Source organism: Pocillopora damicornis, chromosome 6, assembly GCF_964200805.1.
Source record: "Pocillopora damicornis chromosome 6, jaPocDami1.2, whole genome shotgun sequence".
Classification (NCBI taxonomy): Eukaryota; Metazoa; Cnidaria; class Anthozoa; order Scleractinia; family Pocilloporidae; genus Pocillopora; species Pocillopora damicornis.
In genome coordinates this window covers 3,314,291-3,335,869 of record NC_142675.1, presented here as the reverse complement: position 1 = coordinate 3,335,869, position 21,579 = coordinate 3,314,291, and the positions used below count along the sequence as shown (strand labels likewise).

The 21,579-nt window shown below is 38.6% G+C and overlaps 1 protein-coding gene across 1 annotated transcript; it reads right to left on the bottom strand.

Moving 5' to 3' along the window:
• Positions 1–389: 389 nt before the first annotated feature.
• LOC113680900 (uncharacterized) lies at positions 390–8,905 on the bottom strand. The gene is made up of 3 exons (XM_089210205.1): positions 8,783–8,905; positions 4,264–4,984; positions 390–3,487 (listed from the first exon to the last, which is right to left on the bottom strand). The coding sequence occupies exons 2-3, from the start codon at positions 4,964–4,966 to the stop codon at positions 1,371–1,373; spliced, it is 2,820 nt and encodes a 939-aa protein (XP_089066331.1). The 5' UTR covers positions 4,967–4,984; positions 8,783–8,905; the 3' UTR covers positions 390–1,370.
• Between the last annotated feature and the right edge of the window lie 12,674 nt (positions 8,906–21,579).

The following is a 21,579-nucleotide window of genomic DNA, read 5'->3' as shown; positions in this document are numbered from 1 at the left end:
CTCTCTGTGACTTTCCGTAAGCTTGGCTTTTGGGATAGGAGCAACCTTGCATTGCCACAATAAATTTAATTACAGGTTCACAGCCATGTTTCATCTCTAGATGAAGAACTCTTTGCACGAGTTGGCCATAGGTATTCTCTGATTTCAGTTAGCAAGACAAGTCGCTCTTTCACCCAGTTTTTCTGTGTAAGCAGATAAAACCCAACTCCCAAAACATCCAAATCGCATCGACCATGGGTCAGTTTACAAGATATATCAAACGAAAAAAGGGAATTGAAGCAAGGAAGCAGAAGGCTGAGGAACATCGTAATCAAACGGACTTTCTGGAAGAACGCAAAAAAAGTATACACATCAATAAAAAATAGAGGAGGAAAACTGAAATTCTATTGAAAGTACCTTTATTTATCTCAGTTACGTCTTAAGAAATACATAAATGGTTCAAGTAAACTTACCCTTACAAAATTAAAAAATATCTTGTGACAACTTTCCCAAAAAAAGTTCACTTCGGAAAATAAATTGTTCTTCACAGCCTACAACATAGTATCGTGTGGTCATCATAAAGAGTCTTACCATACAACATGGCTACAACTCTATTAATTAACTCTTTGCACCCTAAGAATTATCAACTTCCAATTTCTCACAGGACTTAAAAGTGTCAGCACATTATCACACTAAAGTAAGTTTATGAGAATCAAGTAACTGATCACCAAAGAATAATTACTCTAACTTTTAACCAATTATGACAGTCCCTCTCAAGAAAAACCTATCAAGAAAAGCGGATCAGCTTAGGTTACAGCAGACTTTGTTAAACGATTAACAATGACCGTATATGGCTACTTTGGAACAATGGCGGAAACAACTTTAAAATACACGCGGGATTTTTCAAAATTTCCGATTCTCATACGTGCGGCAGATTTATGTTTCTGGTAGATTTTTTAGGATGCAAATCTACATCTACATTTACATCTGATTTTCAACTACAGCAAAATCCGAGGCGGTCCAATGTTTGCAAATTATCCTCGTGTGGATAATCTGGTGGTTTACACGCACGCGCGTTACAGCTGAAGCATAGTTTCTTTTAACAGCTTTATCCATTAAAAGTGACAAGGTAAAAGCTGTATAGATAAGATTGTAATAAAGTGTAACGGTCTCTAGACTAAACGTACACGCTTTTATAAAAGCTCTTACAAAAGTAAATAATCTTGGCAAACAGATGCTACATACGGTCTTATATTAATACTAATATCAACAAATAGAAGCTACTGTACATTTACCCTGTTCAAGGTCAGAGTCATTAATCCCTGCTTATTCCTGACGTAAACGCTTCTTAAAGTTGGTCATAAAGCAAGGTAGCCATGTTCTAGGAGGGTTCAATACATTCTAAATATTTTCAGATGTGGATGACACTTCCGCGCAACAACCAGAGCAGCAGTACCATCGTTACCAATTTTATTACCACTCAATTCCAACCGTGTCAGCGATTTGTTATATTCCAAACGCTCAACCAGAGCAGCAGCACCAACATCACCAATTTTATTAGAGTTCAAATTCAACGTTGTCAGCGATGTATTATGTTTCAAACACTCACCCAGAGCAGTAGCACCAACATCACCAATTTTATTACTGCACAAAATCAACGTTGTCAGCGATGTATTATGTTTCAAACACTCACCCAGAGCAGCAGTACCATCGTTACCAATTTCATTACCACTCAATTCCAACCGTGTCAGCGATTTGTTACATTTCAAACACTCACCCAGATCAGTAGCACCAACATTACCAATTTTATTAGAGTTCAATTCCAACGTTGTCAGCGATGTATTATGTTTCAAACACTGACCCAGAGCAGCAGCACCATCATCACCAATTTCATCACTATTCAATACCAACTCTGTCAGCGATGTATTATATTTCAAACACTCAGCCAGAGCTGTAACCCCGTCTATCGAAGAGTTACACAATGAAATCGTTTTCACAGTTGTATTTGTTTTAAGAAAGTTGCTTAAAAAGACAGCAAAAGTTTTTTCTACTTTTCTCTCTGAAATACGAAAACTTTCAATTTGAAGAGAAGCGCCATTAGCGGAACCAAATATTTCATCAACATTTTTTTTCTCCTTTTTGCATTCAATAATAAACTGTCTTATAAAAGACAGGCTTCGCTCTTCTGTCAGGTTTAACCCTGTTGCTATACTTTTCAGAAGGTTTACCGCTGTTTCCTCGCATCGTGCTGCAAGCATACCAAATGTAAACAGAAGTACTTCTCTCAGCTCATCGCGATATTTTCTGTCAGCAGCTATGCTATTCGTGTTGATTTCTTTCTTGATAAGCTGACAACTGAGATGGAATGCTGCGAAGAATTCTTGAAAAGTCTTGTGAAGAAAGCCACAACGTCTAGTTGGTCTTAGTCTGCTGCCTCCAGGCTGAACTGACAAAAATCCGAATCCAGGTAAATCGCTTGCTTTGTGTTCTCCAAGCTCCTTCTCGTCAAAATCCAAGTTGTCCTCAAGTAAACCTTTCAAAGCTATCGAACCAAGGTGTCTCAATTCGCTTTCGTAAAGTTTAACAAGGTCTTCACCGTTTTCTGGTAGTTGCTGCTTTGTTCTGTACCTTCTTAGTACACACTCCACTATTTCCATGTACAGCTTGGTTCTGCTTTCAGGAAATACACCGTTCAAATCTTCATAGACCAGGCAAAGAAGCGCAGTGTTGAGAGGATTCGTCAAAATTGCATATAACCTGTAATCAACACGTAGGTGCGCAATTAGCTGCTCGGCCAATTTTGATTTGTCTCTGAAGAACTTTCTGATGAAGGAGTTTACATCTTCTTCAGTAAACCCCTCAATTTCTAGCAGCGTGTTGCAGTATATTCGAACTTTAACTCCCGCTTCGTGTCGTGCCGTAGCAATCACGCGACAGTTTGGCATGCGCGGCACTCGGCCTTGAATAATTTCTGAAAACATAGGTAGCTTCTTCTCAGAAACTTCATCCAATCCATCGAGTACCAGAAGAACATTAGATTGATTGTGGAGAATGAAGTCGAAGAATCTCTCACGTTGGTCTTCACCAACTTCTCGAGGCAGAAGTTGATCTTCAATAGCCTCCCAAAGGCCAGACTCAAAATCACGACATTTGATCAAAAGCACTAATGCGAAGTTTGTGAAGCAATTTTCGCTTGCGTGTTTTCCTGAGGCCCAGTCGAAAACAACTTTCTTACAGTAAGTTGTCTTTCCCATACCAGGCTTCCCTTCAATTAATACTACTCTTGGTTCTTCACATTCTTCGTGCTTGTTGAAGATTTCAGACATCGTGACAACTCGGTCTGTTGCTGTTCCTCTCGTTTTCTTTCTGTAGATGACTTTAAGTCGGGTGTAGATGTCGTCAAAGGAGAAGTGAAAATCTTCACACCAGGGAAACGGTGCTAGCCAACCTGCCCGATTTTTGTAGAGTTGACGAATATTATCAATAATTCCAGTTGGGTCAAATCCATCTGAAAAAGAATCGGCTATTAGTTTTTGAGGCATTCTTAGCGTTACGCCACATAACGCCATGACTCTCGGAAAATTAAGCAATTACTAGATGATGTTGAGCACGATATCGTGAATTATCAACATCTAGGTCTGAGTTATCTGCTGAAGCCGATGGCTGTGGCACATAACACTGACGTGAAGTTTGATAATTCATGATATCATGCAAAAAGGGAATTCAATGATTGTTTTAATATACATTTTAAAAAATTCAAAATAAAACACTTCTCTCTGAGTGTAGAAAATTTTGAGAAAACTACACGTACACGTGCATCCTTTGTTGCTTCTTTTTATCAAGCTCTAGGCTGTTTCAACTGTCCTTTCAACTTTTCTACTTTTACCAGGGGGTTATTAGGTATTAGGAGTAAGTTGTGACTTCTTGAAATTTCTATTTCTTGCTGAAAAGGGGTCGATGGAACATTGACAAGTGCCAGTCGTTGCTTTTTTTAACGTCATTTGGTCTCTCAGTAATGAATTTGACCATGTGAACCAAACAGTACCAATAAGTCTCTCTCCTTAATAGATTGTTTAGAATTATAAAGTGTAATATACTAACAAACACCACCCCTTCCTCCTCTCCCCTATAAATTTTTGTGGGTTGTCTTCTAAATTCTCATGCCAAATCCCTTTCTTTCGTTTAGTCATTGCAATTATTATATCGCTGACTAACACTTCTGCATCAGTGTTTTGGCTATGGTAATTTACTAGAGTTAAACTATGAAATAAACTATTTACTTACTTTGCGGTAACTCGTCAATCTCTACGTCTTCAGGGTCTCCAACCAACTCTTGCAAATAGTTTCTCCTGTTACGACACAAGTGCAGGACTTCCAATATACTGACCACCATAAAAAAGACATCAACTGAGATAAAAGCTATATTTAAGTTTGATTTCTCCTTGTGATGAAGATCATTACATTGCAATGTTATTTTTGTCTGGTTGAGTGGACTTGGTGTGGTTTGAATGTTGATCTGCAAGATCTGATTAACATCACACTTAAAAACAGAAGGTAAAAAAATTTTCTGGTAACTGCAGACCAGCCCTAACATAGTACCCAGGAACAATATTCGAAAGAACACATGGAAGAAGTACGCGCAAAGAAATGTCTTTGTGTTTCTGTATGGTAGTCTTTTTCGAAGGGTCACAGCTCCATAAATTGCAAAGCCGATCCAGCATGCACACAAAACACCGAGTGTTATGGCAACAACATTCCGAAGTATTAACCCATGAGGCTTGGTAACAGTGGAAATGTAGTTGTTATAGCAACGTTGTCTGATAAAATCACTGGGTTTGGGATCACAGTTGAAGTTAAGTCTATCACTGTTATGATAGCTTTGTAGAGTAGCAAGAATGGAACCCAGTGATGCAGCAAACAAAATACATTGAACTCCTCCAAGAGCAGTTTGAAACTTGATAACTAGTATATAGCTATCAAACATCATTCCTTAAGGTATCAGTACCTAACAAGAAGCATAAGAAAACATGAATATGAAAGCGATCTTCGCAGTCATGAACACTACTTGAGCAATAGTGAAAATAAGACCTGAAAACAATTCAGGGCTACACGGGATGGAAATAAGACCTGAATTTTTTTTCAGGCCTTATTGTCATTACTAACCACGAACTTAAGCCACTTGCCTTTTAAAACACACATTTCTTAACCTATTCTATTTTGCGAAACAAGACGAAACAAAATGAAAAGAAACTAAGCGAGTCATATAACAAAACTAAAGGAATAATGCTGTCTATTATTCAAAAGGTAAAGGTTGGAGGAAATGTTAAACATGATGAGAAGGATTTTGATACATTGCCAAAAGTAAGTAATTTAAGAAGTGTTACCATTCTGCGAGATCGACTATTTTCACCCTGCGGTGACAATGTGACCTTTTCATGTCACAAAAATGAATTTAAACATTATATGTTAGCATATCACCAAACTTATCGCATGAGACGAGAATGGCTTCATCTTTCCCGCTCAGTGAAATAGTCTATTTCGCAAAATAATAATTGTCCTAAAATTACTATTTTGGGAAATTAATTTTGTATGGATAGTGAAATGGGAGGTGACCAAGATCTTTGGGAATACAGTATATTATAATATTATTTCATAATACAATATTATAATATAATGTTTAAATGTATTTTTGTGACTCAAAAAGGAAGACATTGTTATTAAAAGGTGAAAATAGTTCATTCCATAAAATTGTATCTCTCCTAAAATTAATCTTTGGCAAAATATATTTTAATATGGTTCAAGAAATAAGAGAAGGCCAAAATCTTTGGTAATAAACTAATTTGTAATGTTTTTGTGACATAAAAAAAAGAGGTCGTCACATTGTAACCCCAGGGAGAAAACAGTCGATTTCGCAAAATGGTACAGTATCGCTCACATATACGTTAACCGAAAAACGCGAATCAAACGCGCCAAAAATCGCATGTTATTGCGCATAAGAAAATCTTGCGCGTCAAAAAATCGCACGTGCGCGCACGACATGAAATATCGGCCTCATTAGTAAGTAGGAGGTAGTCTTTTTGTTTTTCTATTGTTGGCGGTTTATTGTTTTAAAGAATAGGCCACCATGTAGTAGCACTAAAATACTACACGGCTACCAACGACAAGAAAACTTGTTCGTTGCAATCGCCGTTCGAACCGACCCTCCCAATATGCTGTTACCAACGGGACTTCGTAATCGGAATATGTAAATGATTTATCATTTTCCTACGGAATTCATTTATCAAAATAGTCATTTCTCACTTCGTAGATAGATACATCCGTCGCAACGGCTTGGGAATTTCTTCAGAATAAATTTAGTCTCAGTGTATTGTAATTCGGTAGAATCAGCTAAGGTGCCCCTTTGTAATAGGTTGTCGCGTTCTGAATGCAAACCCACGTCCGAATACTCATTTCATAGCTTTTGTCATCGGTGAACATGCTGTTCTCGAAAACTGGTTCACTCATCTTGCCATTTATTCAAAAACTGATAAGTTCTACTCGTTTATTTTAATGGTGTTGTGTTACAGTATGATTACCTGTCACGACTACGTATTGCTCTGACTCGTATGCAAATTTTAAGGAGAAACCGTATCTGCTTTTTGTTTCGATATTTGTCAAATCATTGATCGATGTTCACCAAATTGCTCGAAAAACGGGAACGTAAAATTTTACAGCAGGATACATGTAGTTCAAGTTTCTTTAAGACTCGCCTGCGCGTGCAATGTAGGCAAAACATCAATATCATGGGTTGATGATAGATTTTAGATTTATTTCCTTCTGATCCTCATTGAAGGTGTCGAGGTAGGTTCGAAGTTTCGAAGAAATCATCAACTGCGATGCAAACACCAAATTGTTTACATTCCGTGACGTAAATATCTTAGGGAGCGCCGATTGCAATGAATAAATTGAGAAGCATATTGGTGAGTTTTTGTTTCGTTACTTGCTCAATGAAACATGTGTTTCGATGCCTTAAGTAAGTGACATTTTCCTTCCCAGCTGATTCATCAACAACTCAAATCAAGCAAATCTACTGCTCGCTATTCAATAAATTCGCGAAGCGACGCGACATGCGTGAATGTAACATGATAGTTTTTTTCATTATATAAATTTTCCGTTGTCTACTCGCCGCTCTTTCAAACCTAAAAGTTCCCTGTTTCACTCAACAATGTAATACAAAGGAAACTTGTAGCACTGAATAACAAAGGCACATGAGTCGCGCATTTATTTCGACCGTGCGCGCATATGAGTGTATGAAATTTTTCTGCGCAGTTAACGTATACGTGAGCGGTACTGAAACTCTTCTTGAATTACTAATTTGCGAAATGAATGAAAATCCTTCTTATCAATTGACGATTACTCCAAAATTCTTGTGAAAGTTGTCTTTACCTCATTCGAGATACATCTGCATCATTCCTTTAGTTATGTTATATCTCGCCTAGTTTCTTTTCGTTTCGCTAAGTAGTATAAGCCAATTTATTTCATAGTTAATAGCCGAGTAAATCCAGCCAAATGTGGCAAGTCGATAACGAATAAGTGAATCAGCACAAAAGGTACCGAATGTAGTAAAACCAAGCGTAACTATGGGCTCCAATTCACAAAATACGAGCATATCTTCAAAAAACATGCTGAAGGTGCTGACAAAAACACATTTAAATCATTTGTCTTTTAAAACACAAATTTCATGATTAGTAACAGAGCGAATCCAACCAAATTCGACAAAATAAAAACAAATAGGTGAATAAGCACAAAAAAAAACTATCGAATATGGTGATATCAAGAGGAACTATGAGTTCCATTTCGCAAAATACGAGCAACTCTTCAACAAACATGCGACAGGTGCTGACCGAAGCACATTTACACCATTTGTCTTTAAAAACACAAATTTCATTGCTAGTAGCCGAGCGAACCAGCCAAATTCGACAAAATGATAACAAATAAGTGAATCAGCATGAAAAACTACCGAATAGAGTGATATCAAGAGTAACACGAGCTCCAATTCGAAGAATACGAGCATCTCTTCAACAAACATATGAAAGGTGCTGGCCGAAGCACTCATCCAAGAATATTTAAACCATATGTCTTTTACAACACATATTTCATAGCTAGTAGTTCAGCGAATCCAACCACATTCGGCAAAATAATAACAAATAGGTGAATCAGCATAAAAAACCATTGAATGTGGTAATATCAAGAGGAACTATGAGCTCCAATTCGCAAAATACGCTTACCTGTTCAGCAAACATGCGAAAGGTGCTGACCGAAGCACATCTAAACCACGTCTTTTAAAACACAAATTTGCTAGCAGCCGAGCGAATCCAGCCAAATTCGACAAAATAATACCGACGAAGCGAATCAGTATCAAAAACTACCGAATATAGTGACATCAAGAGTAACTATGAGCTCCGATTCGAAAAATACAAGTACCTTCTCAACAAACATGTGAAAAGTGATGGCCGGAGCACTAATTCAAGAATATTTAAACGATTTGTCTTTTAAAACACATATTTCATAGATAGTAGCTGAACGAACCCATCTAAATTCGACAAATTGATAAAGAATAGGTGAATCAACATCAAAAGCTATTGAATATAGTGATATCAATGGTAAATATGAGCTCCAATCCCAAAAATACTAGAATCTCTTCAACAAACAAGCGAAAAGCGCTGACTGAAGCACTACGCCACAGGGGTTTAAGACAAGTCCCTTCCTTGTAATCACATGAATCAAGTTGAAAAGTATGTATATGGTAAACAAATGACTTTACCTTAGCGACAACCGTCCGCTTACAAACGTCAAACAAGGTTTTCGAAATAGACATCAAACACTCCCTGCCCCCTGAGCCATGTTGGAGACTTCTGTAGCAATAGTTTTCGGGTGCGGTTTAAAGGGAGAACCAAAAGGACCTCATTAAATATTCAAAACACTGACGTCAGACGACGTTTCCGAAGAGTGTTGAGAAATTATTTAATGCGGCGGCCGAAATTTATGTTTATTTGAGATATTTTTGGTAATACATATAACGGCGTAATATGTGACTAACACAGTCTATATACTGTAACATTTTACGCCACTAACTCAGTCGGTAGATTAATTATAATGAATTGATATATAGTTGAAATATGTTACTGGCGTAAAATCTTACATATATAAATATCACCGACTGGAATAAAATTACGTCGTTATTTACTGGCGTAAAATCTTACATATATAAATATCACCGACAGGGAGAAATTACGCCGTTAGTTACTGGCGTAAAATCTTCCATATAAAGAATACCGACTGGAAGAAAATTACGTCGTTAGTTACTGGCGTAAAATCTAACATATATAAAAAAAATCCGACTGGAAGAAATTACGTCGTTAGTTATTGGCGTAAAATCTCCCATATAAAGACTACCGACTGGAAGAAATTACGCCGTTAGTTACTGGCGTAGAATCTCCCATATAAAAGAATACCGACTGGAAGAAATTACGCCGTTAGTTACTAGCGTAAAATCTCCCATATAAAGAATACCGACTGGAAGAAATTACGCCGTTAGTTACTGGCGTAAAGTCTTCCATATAAAGAATACCGACTGAACGAAATTACGCCGTTAGTTATTGGCGTAAAATCTTCCATTTAAAGAATACCGACGGGAAGAAATTATACCGTTAGTTACTGGCGTAAAATCTTCCATATAAAGAATACCGACTGGAAAAAATTACGCCTTTAGTTACTGTCGTAAAATCTTCTGTATAAGACTACCGACTGGACGGAATTACGCCGTTAGTTATTGGCGTAAAATCTTCCATTTAAAGAATAGCGACTGGAAGAAATTACGTCGTTAGTTACTGGCTTAAAATCTTCCATATAAAGAATACCGACTGGAAGAAATTACCCAGTAGTTACTGGTGTAAAATCTTCCATATAACGGAATACCGACTGGATGAAATTAGACCGTTAGTTACTGGCGTAAAATCTTCCATATAAAGAATACCGACTGGAAAAAATTACGCCTTTCTTTACTGTCGTAAAATCTTCTTCAAGTCAGTGTTATTTATAGATGTAACTTTTATATATGTAATTTTTTACGCCATGTTTATATATGTAATTTCTTCCAGTCGGTGATATATATATATATATATATATATATATATATATATAATTTGCACAATGGAGAATGTGCTTCCGTTTTCAACGCTTTATTCAAGACCCAACATATTCAACAACATTCATACATATATATATATATATATATATATATATGTGTGTGTGTGTGTGTGTGTATGCGCATGCTCACTAGTTTTTCTAGTTTGAGCACTCTGACATGGCTTAGATGAGTGTGAGATCACTTAGGGTGGCTATATGGCCTTACCTCCATCCTAGCATCAGCACTGCACTGATGAGACCCAGAAGGCCCAAACAGTATTGTCTGCAGTTAGCATATATATATACATACATACATACATACATACATACATAGTCACACATTACGCCGTTATCTAACCGGATATTTTTTATATTACTTAGTTCAATGGACGTATAGTTTTGTACTGTGTAAGCTTTTGAACCGCTTTCGATTGTATGAAGCGTTTGACACATATCTGGTTCGCTGCCGATATGAAGGGTCCCTTAGCCCGAAAAGCAGGCGTAATTTTGGCGAGCGAGTGCTCACTAATTTCATAACGAACATTATGGCCGCCATCTTTGATTTTAATGGCAGCTGAAGGTTGGGGAGAGAAATAAATTTGTACCAAGGGGCGGTCGATGGTAAAAAATAAGGAGAGGGATAGGGTTAGCGGAGTGAAGATTTTTCCCCCTTTCCCGTCCCCGACTCCTACCGTCAGATAAACGATCGCGAGCTTTTAAAGTTAGGGTCCCTCTGATTCATTCCTTGGCCTATTTAGGGCATCTCGTGGACGATAATAAATGACATTTGACGAGATTCGCAAGAGAAATTTAACAGCGTCGCTTCCGATAGGTTACGAATTGCATTGTAACGACCAAGCAGTTTCGGCTTTAAAAAAAAAGCAGGAAAAATTAGAGCGGGAATATTAAACATCTCGTGTGTGAGGTTTCCATCGTCTTGTCTGGAACTGATTCGCCGGCCGGTCAGGAATTAAAAAAATTGCACCCATAGACGAAACTTGGCTACGTTGACGACGTGGATAGGTCATACCAAGTTCTACGTGAATTCGAAACAATAACAACGACAAGATTTTGTTCATTCTATTCCAAATATTTTGGAAAACGTCACGATCAAGGTATTGGAAAAGATCAAGTTGAAATCCAACACTTCCTCTACATAAGTGTCACTTTGCATTGAACCGCCCAAAGAGCTCTCACGCATTGAGCGAGACTCAACCAAACGCATTTGATCTTACGCTCTCACGCTGAAACTAGGTTTCTAAATTAAACTGTTGATTTTGAGATAGCAAACTGCTGCTTAAGTTAGATACAGGAAGGTGATACCTTTGGCATCACAAGCGACGGATATGCGTTCAAAAATATCACTTTTTTGCAGAAAACCAGCTTGGGGAATTTTCACACAACTTGCCTGATTGAAATATGCCCTTGATGTGTTCTAATTTTAAACAAACAGGTAGTAGGAAGTCCTAAAAAAACACAAAGTTTTCTTTTCATTCGTGCGCGCAAATGATGCGAGTAATCAATCGTGTACAATCTATTCGGGGGAGATTTGTAGAATGCGAGAGACAGTGAACCCCATCGAAGGGGTTTACATAAAAAAATTGTGGGCCTTTAATACCAGGCAATGAGATCACAGGTTGATTAGGAGGAATACGGCCTGGGAGAAAAAAAAACTGATATCGCGCAACTCCCTTGTTGTCATTTATAGCTGTGACGAAGGTTACATCGAATACGAGAACACGTAAAGAACACTTATTTGCCGAAGAAAGAATTTATCACATAAACTACGGTGTTTTACAAGGATTTCCAGCCCTGAGAAAAGCAGTAACAACAAACGTGAAAAAATACAATATTTTTTGACGTGTGTTTGATATCGCCAATCAACTGCTGAACGTCACTCGCCTTTACTCGGTCAGGTTGATAAATGAACGGCAAAGCCTTCATCACTCTCTATCCAAGATCGTTTGTTGGAATGTTTTCGGATTATTGCTGAAAAACACTAGAATAACCTTATCGCTTACAGATATTGACGTTCGAACGTTCCTAGAAGGGGAAGAAGAAAAACCGAAAGTTACGTATTCAGTGGCTTTGGTGTTGGCATTTCTCGCGGCTAAAAACGAAAATCGACAACTGGAAGATTTGCCACAAGCCGATTTTTGCTGCGTACCCTGAAGATTTCTTCTGTCGGTAAGGACCGATTGTCGGAATACATTATATCATTACATCTTCTTTTTGTTCTGAAGCCACGCTCCCAGAAAAAAATTAGTTGGGACACTTATCACTGGGGGGGGGGGGGGGGGGGAGTCGGAGGATTTTAGTTGTGTCGCGATAAAATGACCCGATTCCCTTATAAGGCTCTGTAGTATTCTTATGATCCCTCTCTTCCTTCACAGGCACTAAATGATAACTGTTTTCTTATGTTTTACCAGAAACTCAACTTCTGTCTGTAATTTCATCTGGAGTTCGTTGTTCAAGTGAATTAACAAGTTTAAAAGCGCTAATGGGACCAATGGGACGTTTGTGGTTTTTAAAACTTTTGTCTTTACTGCAAATCATCCTAAGTCTTTTCTTTGTTGTGACATATATTTCTACTTAAATTTCAGAGAGGTGAAGCAAGGCTGGGGAAAAGTTAACAGAACCAACGCCTCTACAAGAGCGATACTGTTTTAAGACATCAAATCTGCGGAAGAGTATAGTAAGATTTTCATCCAATCAAAAACGTCGGATAATAGAACAAAAGTCCATCAAGCATTGCGGGAACTGTTTTTGATCACAACAATAGAACTTATGGAGCTCTGTTTCTTATTATGAAGCCTGGTATTTATCAGCTGTCAATTTATCTAGATTATATTCTTTAGCCGCAAACGCTAATAACTCGTATCCAACTGAACAACTTCGAGAAACACGCTGTCATAACACATTGTTGAACACGGTAACTGAAAACAACAAAATTATAAACACACAAATGAGCATAAAATAAATTACAGCGTCCGAAGTGAAAAGTACTGAAAAACGACGAAGTGAAATAAACGAGGAAACTTACAAGACGAATGTGACCAAAAACCCAAAAGATGAAGCCCGAAGCAACTAGACGATATGTTCTGCAAACTAAGAAATACAAATAACGACATAAGTTACACGCGAACAGAATATATACGATATGCAAATAAATATAACAAGTACAGACTGGTAACTGACAAAGGAAATAAATGAAGACGAAAAACTGAACACCTAACACGAAACTATGAAACAAAAAATACATTCTTGCGCCTACATAGTCTATGCGATGGATTCAAGGACCCTCCACGTGACTGGTTCATTAAAAGGGACGCTCAAGGGAAATATTAGAAGGAAGCTCTTCTAGGCCCTGCTTGATAAAGCCCCTTCAGGGCAGAAGACTTTTCCAGAGAGACGTAACAACAGCAGGGATGAATCTGTCATTAGCCGTTAAGTAATTTGAGAGCCGTTGCCGGGAACGTTTTGTAAAAGTAAATGTGTCGCTTAGGGCGTTTTGCGACTGATTGTCGTTAAACCAAAACTGAGGTAGTCACAACGACCCACCGGATGAAGCAAAAATTTCAGGAGCAGCCAATGAGAGCTCAATGCAAAAACACGTACACAGCTTCAAGACCGGGAAAACGCGAGTTACCGATTTACGATTGGTTCGAGTCTTAAATAAATTTCTCAGAAAGGGCGCGAGTTCTCTAGACCAATCACAAAGCGAAGATCAAAGGCTCTTGGAGCTACTCATGGTATGTCTTGATTGGTAGGAACTTTAACCCATGATCTCCTTCCAATAGCGCATGCGTACTACAAAATGACTGGTAAGGTTTAGCTTTAGAAGCATTAGGTTAGCTGAAGCACTAAAAATAAGCCATTTGCGTTGTAACACCAGACACAATGTGAAGTTTAAAGACAAAATTTATTTAAAAATTTAGATAAATTGACGGCCAAATAGTAAAAAAAATATCATTACCAAAGAATGATGGGCAAATTAATGCTGAAATTCAATTCGTGCCCAAAAAGGTAAAAGCATTCAACTGCGCATCAAAATTCCGACTAAAATTCACTCTGCGAAATCAGGAGCGAAATAACTAATATAGGTAATTGCGAGACAAAAAGAAAGGTGAAACCCAGTCTTTGAAATCTTGAAACACTGTAAATCAGCGGCTAAATATGTGTAAAACATAGTTAAATGACAGCCAAACAGACGAGCGGTTTTCGAATTGAAGACGATAACTAAAATCCCTTCCGCCGCGCTTAAAATATTTCCACATCTATCGATCGATGGGACCGTCGCTATTGTCAAATTTAAGAGTTTGAAGCCCTTTTATTTCTCGTTAGGTATTCTTTCAACGATGGAGAGAAAAGAAGGAAAAAGCACCTTGATCGTTTTAGCGTATGGAAGCCAATTCGAATTATGTTGATCACTCCATGTACTCAGGGAGAAGTTTACGCCTCCCCTCCTCCCCCGAATATCTGAACAGAAGACACTAGCGAGAATTTGGGAACAGAACCAAACCTAATAGGGCAGTTGGGGGAGGGGGGGAGCGCGTTTCATCCACGCTCAATGCAACATTTAATATAAATTAATTGTCTAAAAGAGTGGAGTAAATTTTCCTTCTACACCAAAATCTCACGGTATGACTATGTCATACCGTGAGGTAAAAAGTAAAACCAAGAAAACCTCGACTTACTTTGACACTTACTTGAAAATTGAGCTATGAAGCTAACGTATGGCCACAGTTGGTCTTGGCTATAACTGTGGTAGGAAGAAATGTGTTAAAGAACTTGAGGAAAAGGGAGACACAGCCTTAATATCTCTAAATACGTGTTACTTGGCCTAATTTCCTGATCAAACCTTTCACTTATAAATCTCCTTACAGATTGGAATACGTCTCTTAGCTTTGGGGCTGAGAATTTATAAAGTTAACTAAGCCGAGTGCGTGCAATTTGGTCCGAAATCATACGCACGATTTAAAAAACGACTGTGTGTGCAGTGTAAGTGTGATTTGAAATCACAAGAATGATTTCAGAACAAAATTGTACCACACTACGTTTAATCACCCCTTTTTTACATCCATTTTGAAACTGCAAAATTCAATAGCTCAAATACAGGATTTTTTTAGTCTGTACAAATATCTTGTTGATCTAGTGCCGAGCTGGCTTATAAAAAGTCTCAAAAGTTGTTTTCATTTTACCGCAATTTGATCGGTTACTTTAATTTAAACAAGCTTGAAAATCTGCTTGATTGGTTTGCTTTCGTAAAGATAATTCATTGGCTGAGAAAAAAATGCGATCGAGAGAAAAAGAATGGTGCGATTCTTGAATAAATCGCACCGTTGAGACTCAATCAGATTGTAAGGATCACCAGTGATTTCAAAGGGGGTTTAGTAAGGTGTTCAATCAGACAATATCTGACGGGTGATTTTTTACTTTCTTCTCATTACGTTTCTGCTTGGAAATCTACTGATACTGTAAGGAGAGAATCATTATTGGTCACTCCTGAGAGTGTAGTAGAGCATCTTTCAACAACCTCAAGTGCAACTGAAATTTTAATGAATCGTATATTGTAATAATTGAACATTGTAGGTCAAAAGAGTTTGAGATATCAATGATAATAAACACAAATGAGGAAAATTCGGCTTAAAATTTGCAAAACAACGTAGATGTCAACAATATTTTAAAATGGAACCAATCATTAGATATCCCCGGGTAGGGAGGGAGGGGTGGAAGATTATTGGGGGGGTGGGGGGAATCGCCGACAGAGTGCAAAGGGGGGGAGGGGAGGGGACTATAGAAAATCGACTTCCAGTTAACTGCCAATGAGAGGAGGGGGTTATGGTAAGAATCTTACAGAGCCTTAGGGGGGAGATCAGGTGAATTTTATGATGACAGAACAAAAATTCCCCGCTCCCTGCCTAGGCGACAAATAATGTCCGGTTTATAAGAATGTTCTATTGAAAGTGGTAAGAATTGAAATTAAAATGAAAATAGGGACTAATTTAGACAAAAAAATGAAACAAGTTTTAACGTAATGGAAAAGAGAGTCATAATTATAGCTGTTAATTTCCGATGGGTGTTTATTTTTGATCAGCGAATTCGGTTTTTCATATGAGGTTGCATAAAAAAAGGCCTATGTACGGTGGCCCATCGAGGACATGCTATCCACTTTTAAATTCCATTTTATAGCGCACTAAATGAGATTTATCACGCAATTAAATCGAAATATCGCACTATAAATGAAAATTGTCGCGCGATAAATGGGAAACTTGTGGGGTCGCACGTGATCGGCTGTCACGCACGTTATTTCCGTAGATGACAAAGCAGCTGCCACTGTTGAAGATGTATGTTTTGAGGTCAATGGTCCGTTTTATTTTCGTGAAAAAATCATTGATCAGTACTTTGCAGTACATCTACGACATATAGCTCTGTGAATCTTTGCGAAATTTTACGAGACACTTTCAGAGATGGCTGTGTCTGAGAACAAGTGGGGATCACTGATCTAATCTTTCTGTTTACATTGCAGGTTTGTAAATTTCTAAATGTCACCTCTGCATCGCCAACCCCGTTAAGAGAGAACCCTTTAACTGTTTAAGCCATTGTCGTCTCATCCACGGACACAACGTGCGTGACAGCCGATCACATGCGACCTAACAAGTTTCCCGTTTCTCACGCGATAAAATTGAATTTAAAAAGTGGATAGCATGTCCTCTATGGGCCACCGTAGGTGTGATATTTTTGGTGGGTCGATGAATCTTTGCTAAAAGAGCTTTGTATAATGTTTGATTCTTGACAAAGAGAAAGGCTTTTGAAGAGAGTATCTTTTTTTGATATATCAGTGATTTGAAATTTTCAGTGAGTAAAAGTTCGACAAAATGACACCAAGTATTTTGATTGTTATGACAAGGGAACACAACTTTTTTCACTCAACTCTCCCGCGCTCTGACTGCACAATGTCTGTCTTTTGTTGCGTTTTTATCTCGTGTTGGGTGTCTAGGTAAAAATATATGTTCAACTCTAACAATTCCAAGGGGAAAGCGGAGACTGGGGACGTAGCGGGGGGAGGGGAGGAGGGGAGCAGGAGGAGGGGGGAGGGGAGGAGGGGAGCAGGAGGAGGGGGGAGGGGAGGAGGGGAGGAGGAGGAGGGGGGCTAGACAAAAGTATGCTTCGGCAGAGGTGCGTATCAAGAATATAAGAGAAAGGAAAAGAAAACGAAGCCTGCCAATCAAAGCGATCGGTCAAATCGCCACAAGCTCGAACGTGCAAGTGACTTGAAAGTAAACTCCATTTAATTTGGTTTTATCAGCTGAAGTTACGCAATAAAACTTGGCCACCATAAAGAGTTTCTAAAGCTGGCATTTGGAATGTCAGCCCTCGAGTGCTAACGCTCGAAATGTCATCTTTAGAAACTCTTTACGGTGGCCAATTTGCGTTTTCAATTTAGTTAATAAAACCAAAATATCTTGTTATATTCCCCACCGACGCAGCGCTAGCACCACAGTTTCTTTAGAAACTTGCCCCTGCTCCAAATTCAACCCCCTCGAATCATGCGCGGGATGATAGCATATATACCCCTTTATGTAAACTTGACTTCCACTCAAGGGTGTATCAGGGGTTTGGCGCATGCGTGTGTGTGTGGAGGAGGGGAAGGGGGAGGGTATGTCGGAAGGAGAATGTGCACCTCCCTTTGTAAACTTCACTTCCCTTAAGGGTACATGAAGGGTTTTGAAGACGGTGGGAGAGGGGTAGGGAGAATTTTGAACCCCTCTTTCTAAAATTGACCTCCCCTCCTGGGTGCATTATGGGGAAGAGGGGGAGGGGGACATACGGAGTGTGCCGAATTGCTGCTCTTTTTGATTAATTCACGATCTTTTTTTTTTATTATACATGGATAGCTTTTCAAACATGCACAATTTAAGCGTAGTGTTTTCTTCTCTTCATAATGTACCTATAACAGGGACTTCCTTTTTGCATATCTATTTAGCTTATCATATATTCAAACCAATTCCGATAGAAGATAATTTCAAAAAAATGAAACTCGGTTTTTTCGGGCCCTAAAGTGCTCTTAGTTTGTCCGTAGACTGGTAACGAGTTAGCCGGCGATAACGTAAATAAGTGTGAAAACTCTCAGTTGTCAATTACAAATCTCTCACATCTCTGGTAATTTTGTATCAGTCAGCTTTGAAAAACTCTAGAAATCATGTTCGTTAAGTATGTCTATCTACCTTCAGCAAGCTCTTAAAGAGTTGTAACATATCGTACTCAAGTAGTAAAGAAGAAATGGCAGTTGCAAGTACGGTTCAGCCCTTCAAACAAGAACCGCGTGCTTCAAACAAAGATTTCGACTAACACTGAAAAAGGGACAAAGACGATTTCTTGCTTGCGGTGTTTAGGTCAAGATTAGAACAAAAAAACTCCCGTTACCAAATTTTAAGTTCTATGGTAAGAATGGGAAGCTGTATTCTTTTCTATTGCCCTAACAATTTATTCTTTCGTACTAGGTGCGGAAAACGTTCGCCTTGCATGGTCAGTGTTCTTGGGTTTCGTTGTTGTAGAGTAATTCCCTTGGTAAACCAGAAGCTTACTTTTGACGTCAGCATCGAAAGAACCAGCTGAATCACGAAGCACGCGCGATAATTCTCATCGGAAAGTCATCCATCAGTTTTATTGCAAGTTGCTCCTTTCCTCAGACATTGTAAAGGCGGAGGCGATCGTCGTCGTGCCGTTTAAACGAAAAACGAGTGAGTTTATATTCATCAATAAGACTTTTAATAGAGAAAGACCTCTTTAGTTTGAGTGCAGCATTTCCACGTGACCCATTTCACTCACTGGCAAATAACCGCGGACATCAGTATTGTAAATGAATATTTCGTATGCATTGACTTTCACAGCACTCGGATTTGCTACTATCAAATTCAATAGTATTTGTGTTTCACAATTCGTCGCGTTGCAGTGCTGTTGTCACGATGACATTGCTATTTTTGCTACTTTTAGTTTCTTGAGGTCATAGGGGAATTGATGGCTTGTGGGATGGATTTTCGGAAACCCAGGTTGGCAGAGTACAAGGACCCTTCGATCTTGTGTTTATGCCAGTATCCGCCAGAGGTTTCGCACTGTCCAGGCAGCAGGATACCGCTCAGCTCAGGAGAGGGCTTGACTTTTAATAAAAATGATGTATTTCTGTTTGTAAAATTCGATGGAAACTATAACTGGTAGGATTATCAAACGATCAGAAAAGCGCAAATGTAATCATGTGGAAAGACAAAGAGTATAAGTATCTCTCAAGCGCGTGAAATAAGCAACATTGAGAAGCTCACCATTTTTCGCTTGCGTAATGTCAGCCGAAAAGAATGTGGTATAATCGTGTCCGATGTGGAATAGGCCCCTTAATCAGCATTCTTTTCAGCTGAATTCACTGGCGATCTAAGTTCCCCTTATTTGTCCAGTGGCATGTGTTCGTGATAGCCGTCTTCGAAGCCGAAACGGAGCGTAAGGCCGACAACTTTAAATAATAAAATCTCCTCTATGACTAGGATGGAAACGCGTCCATTTTGGCCATACAGCAACATCCTTTGGAAAGTGGCGTATGGAAATACCCGGTGTAGATCTATTATTCTTTTATCTTACCTCATTTGGCGCTACCTCCACGAAATCTGTTCGTCGTCTCCTCTTCATTTCTCCTTTCTCCGACGAAGTTTCTGCACAGTTTTCTATGTCACAGCTACGTAACATGATCGTTTTGGCCGCGCGCTAAATGGGGACACTTTTTGGCCTCCAAATTGTACTTTTAATGCGCAAAGAAATGGTCAAGGAGAACTCACAAGGCGCTGAGGTCGATAATATCAAATTTTGAATACAGTTATTAACCAGCAAAAAAAACATAGGCACATTATATCTCTTCCATCAATTCTTTTTCTTCTCGTTTTATATTGTTTAAAGGCTGGTGAACCTGTGGTACAGAGCCGGGTTTTTTAATTCACTTTTCCCTCATCCTTTTTTCTTGCTTTTCCCACTCCTACCTCTCTCTCAGAAATAAACAACCGAGGAGGGGAGGGGGTGGGGAAAGTTTGAATACCTGGGTAACCTGTTGCTATGGTCAATATCTTCTCTCTCTTTTCTCTTTCTTTTCTCATTTTTAACTCGTGCAAAAGAGTTTTTATGAAGACTCAGATATGCAAATGAGTCACTCACTCACTAAGATGTAGACACTGGTAATTAGTCGTCCCGAACTCGCTCGAGCACGAAACCACATTGGAGTAGTAACCGCACGTGACGTTAGTAAGGCTTTGTTACCTATTAAGCATCATTGCTTTAGATATAATCTTGCAAGTGAAAAAATTTTATCAAGTTCAGGCACAAACCCACTACTGTGAATCGCTTCGCTTGTTTATGATCTGATGTCAAACATGAACCGTGATTAAATTCAATTATCTTATGAAAACTGAGCATTGGCGACTGAATCGGTCAGAAGCGGACGAAAATAATCCTATGCTTTTCTGACAAAAGAAAACTTGTGGAATTCACTACCGCATATGTTGATTTTCAATCAGACAAAATATTGCGATCGCCTAAAATGCCTTCTGAGGTAATTCTTTCCGAGGCAGAAAACTTAAAGAGTTTTGTTATCGGATGCACACGGGAGTCAACCCTTTAACTCCCATGGGTAACCAAGACAGAATTTCTCCTTACAATATCAATACAATATCAACCAGATATGTGATGAGAATAAAGAGAAATATCAATTTAGGGATAATTAGTTGATTCAATATTAAATTCTCTGAACTAACATCATAAGAATTCTATGGTTGACAGTAGGAGAATTACAAATTTGATCTGGGAGTTTGAGGATTAAGGCTGTAAACAAAGACTGTTGTGCTGCAATTCAACCATTTCTTGAGCAGCTGAGGCGGAACGGGACATCTGAATGAAAAATAACAAAATTTGCCTTGTGCAGGCGAAGAAAGACTTGGATTGCAGCGTCTAGATTTGACGAATTTGGCGAACAGAAATTCGATAAACGCAGGATACTATTTTGTGCTGTTTCTAAAGACTATACATGCGTTTATTTCTCAGCGGAGTTGATGGTTACCATGGTTACCATGCTCGGCTTTTGAGATAAGAGCAACCTTGCATTGCTACAAGGAATATAATTACAGGTTTACAACCACGTTTCATCGCTAGATGGAGAACTCCATGCACGAGTTGGACATAGGTATTCTCTGATTTCAGTTAGCAAGACAAGCTACTCTTTCACCCAGTTTTTCTGTGTGAGCAGATTAAAACCCACCCCCTAAAACATCCAAATTGCATCGACCATGGGTCAGTTTACAAGAAATATCAAACGAAAAAAGGGAATTGAAGAAAGGAAGCAGCAGGCTAAGGAGCATCGTAATCAAACGGACTTTCTGGATGAACGCAAAAAAAAGTATA

What these genes read in the sequence shown, in the direction of transcription:
- LOC113680900 (XM_089210205.1), bottom strand. Translation starts at nt 4,966, where the DNA reads ATGATGTTTGATAGCTATATACTAGTTATCAAGTTTCAAACTGCTCTT. An exon ending in GATTGACGAGTTACCGCAAA is followed by an intron (nt 3,488 to 4,263) that starts GTAAGTAAATAG and finishes ATTCTTTTTCAG; the next exon opens with ATGGATTTGACCCAACTGGA.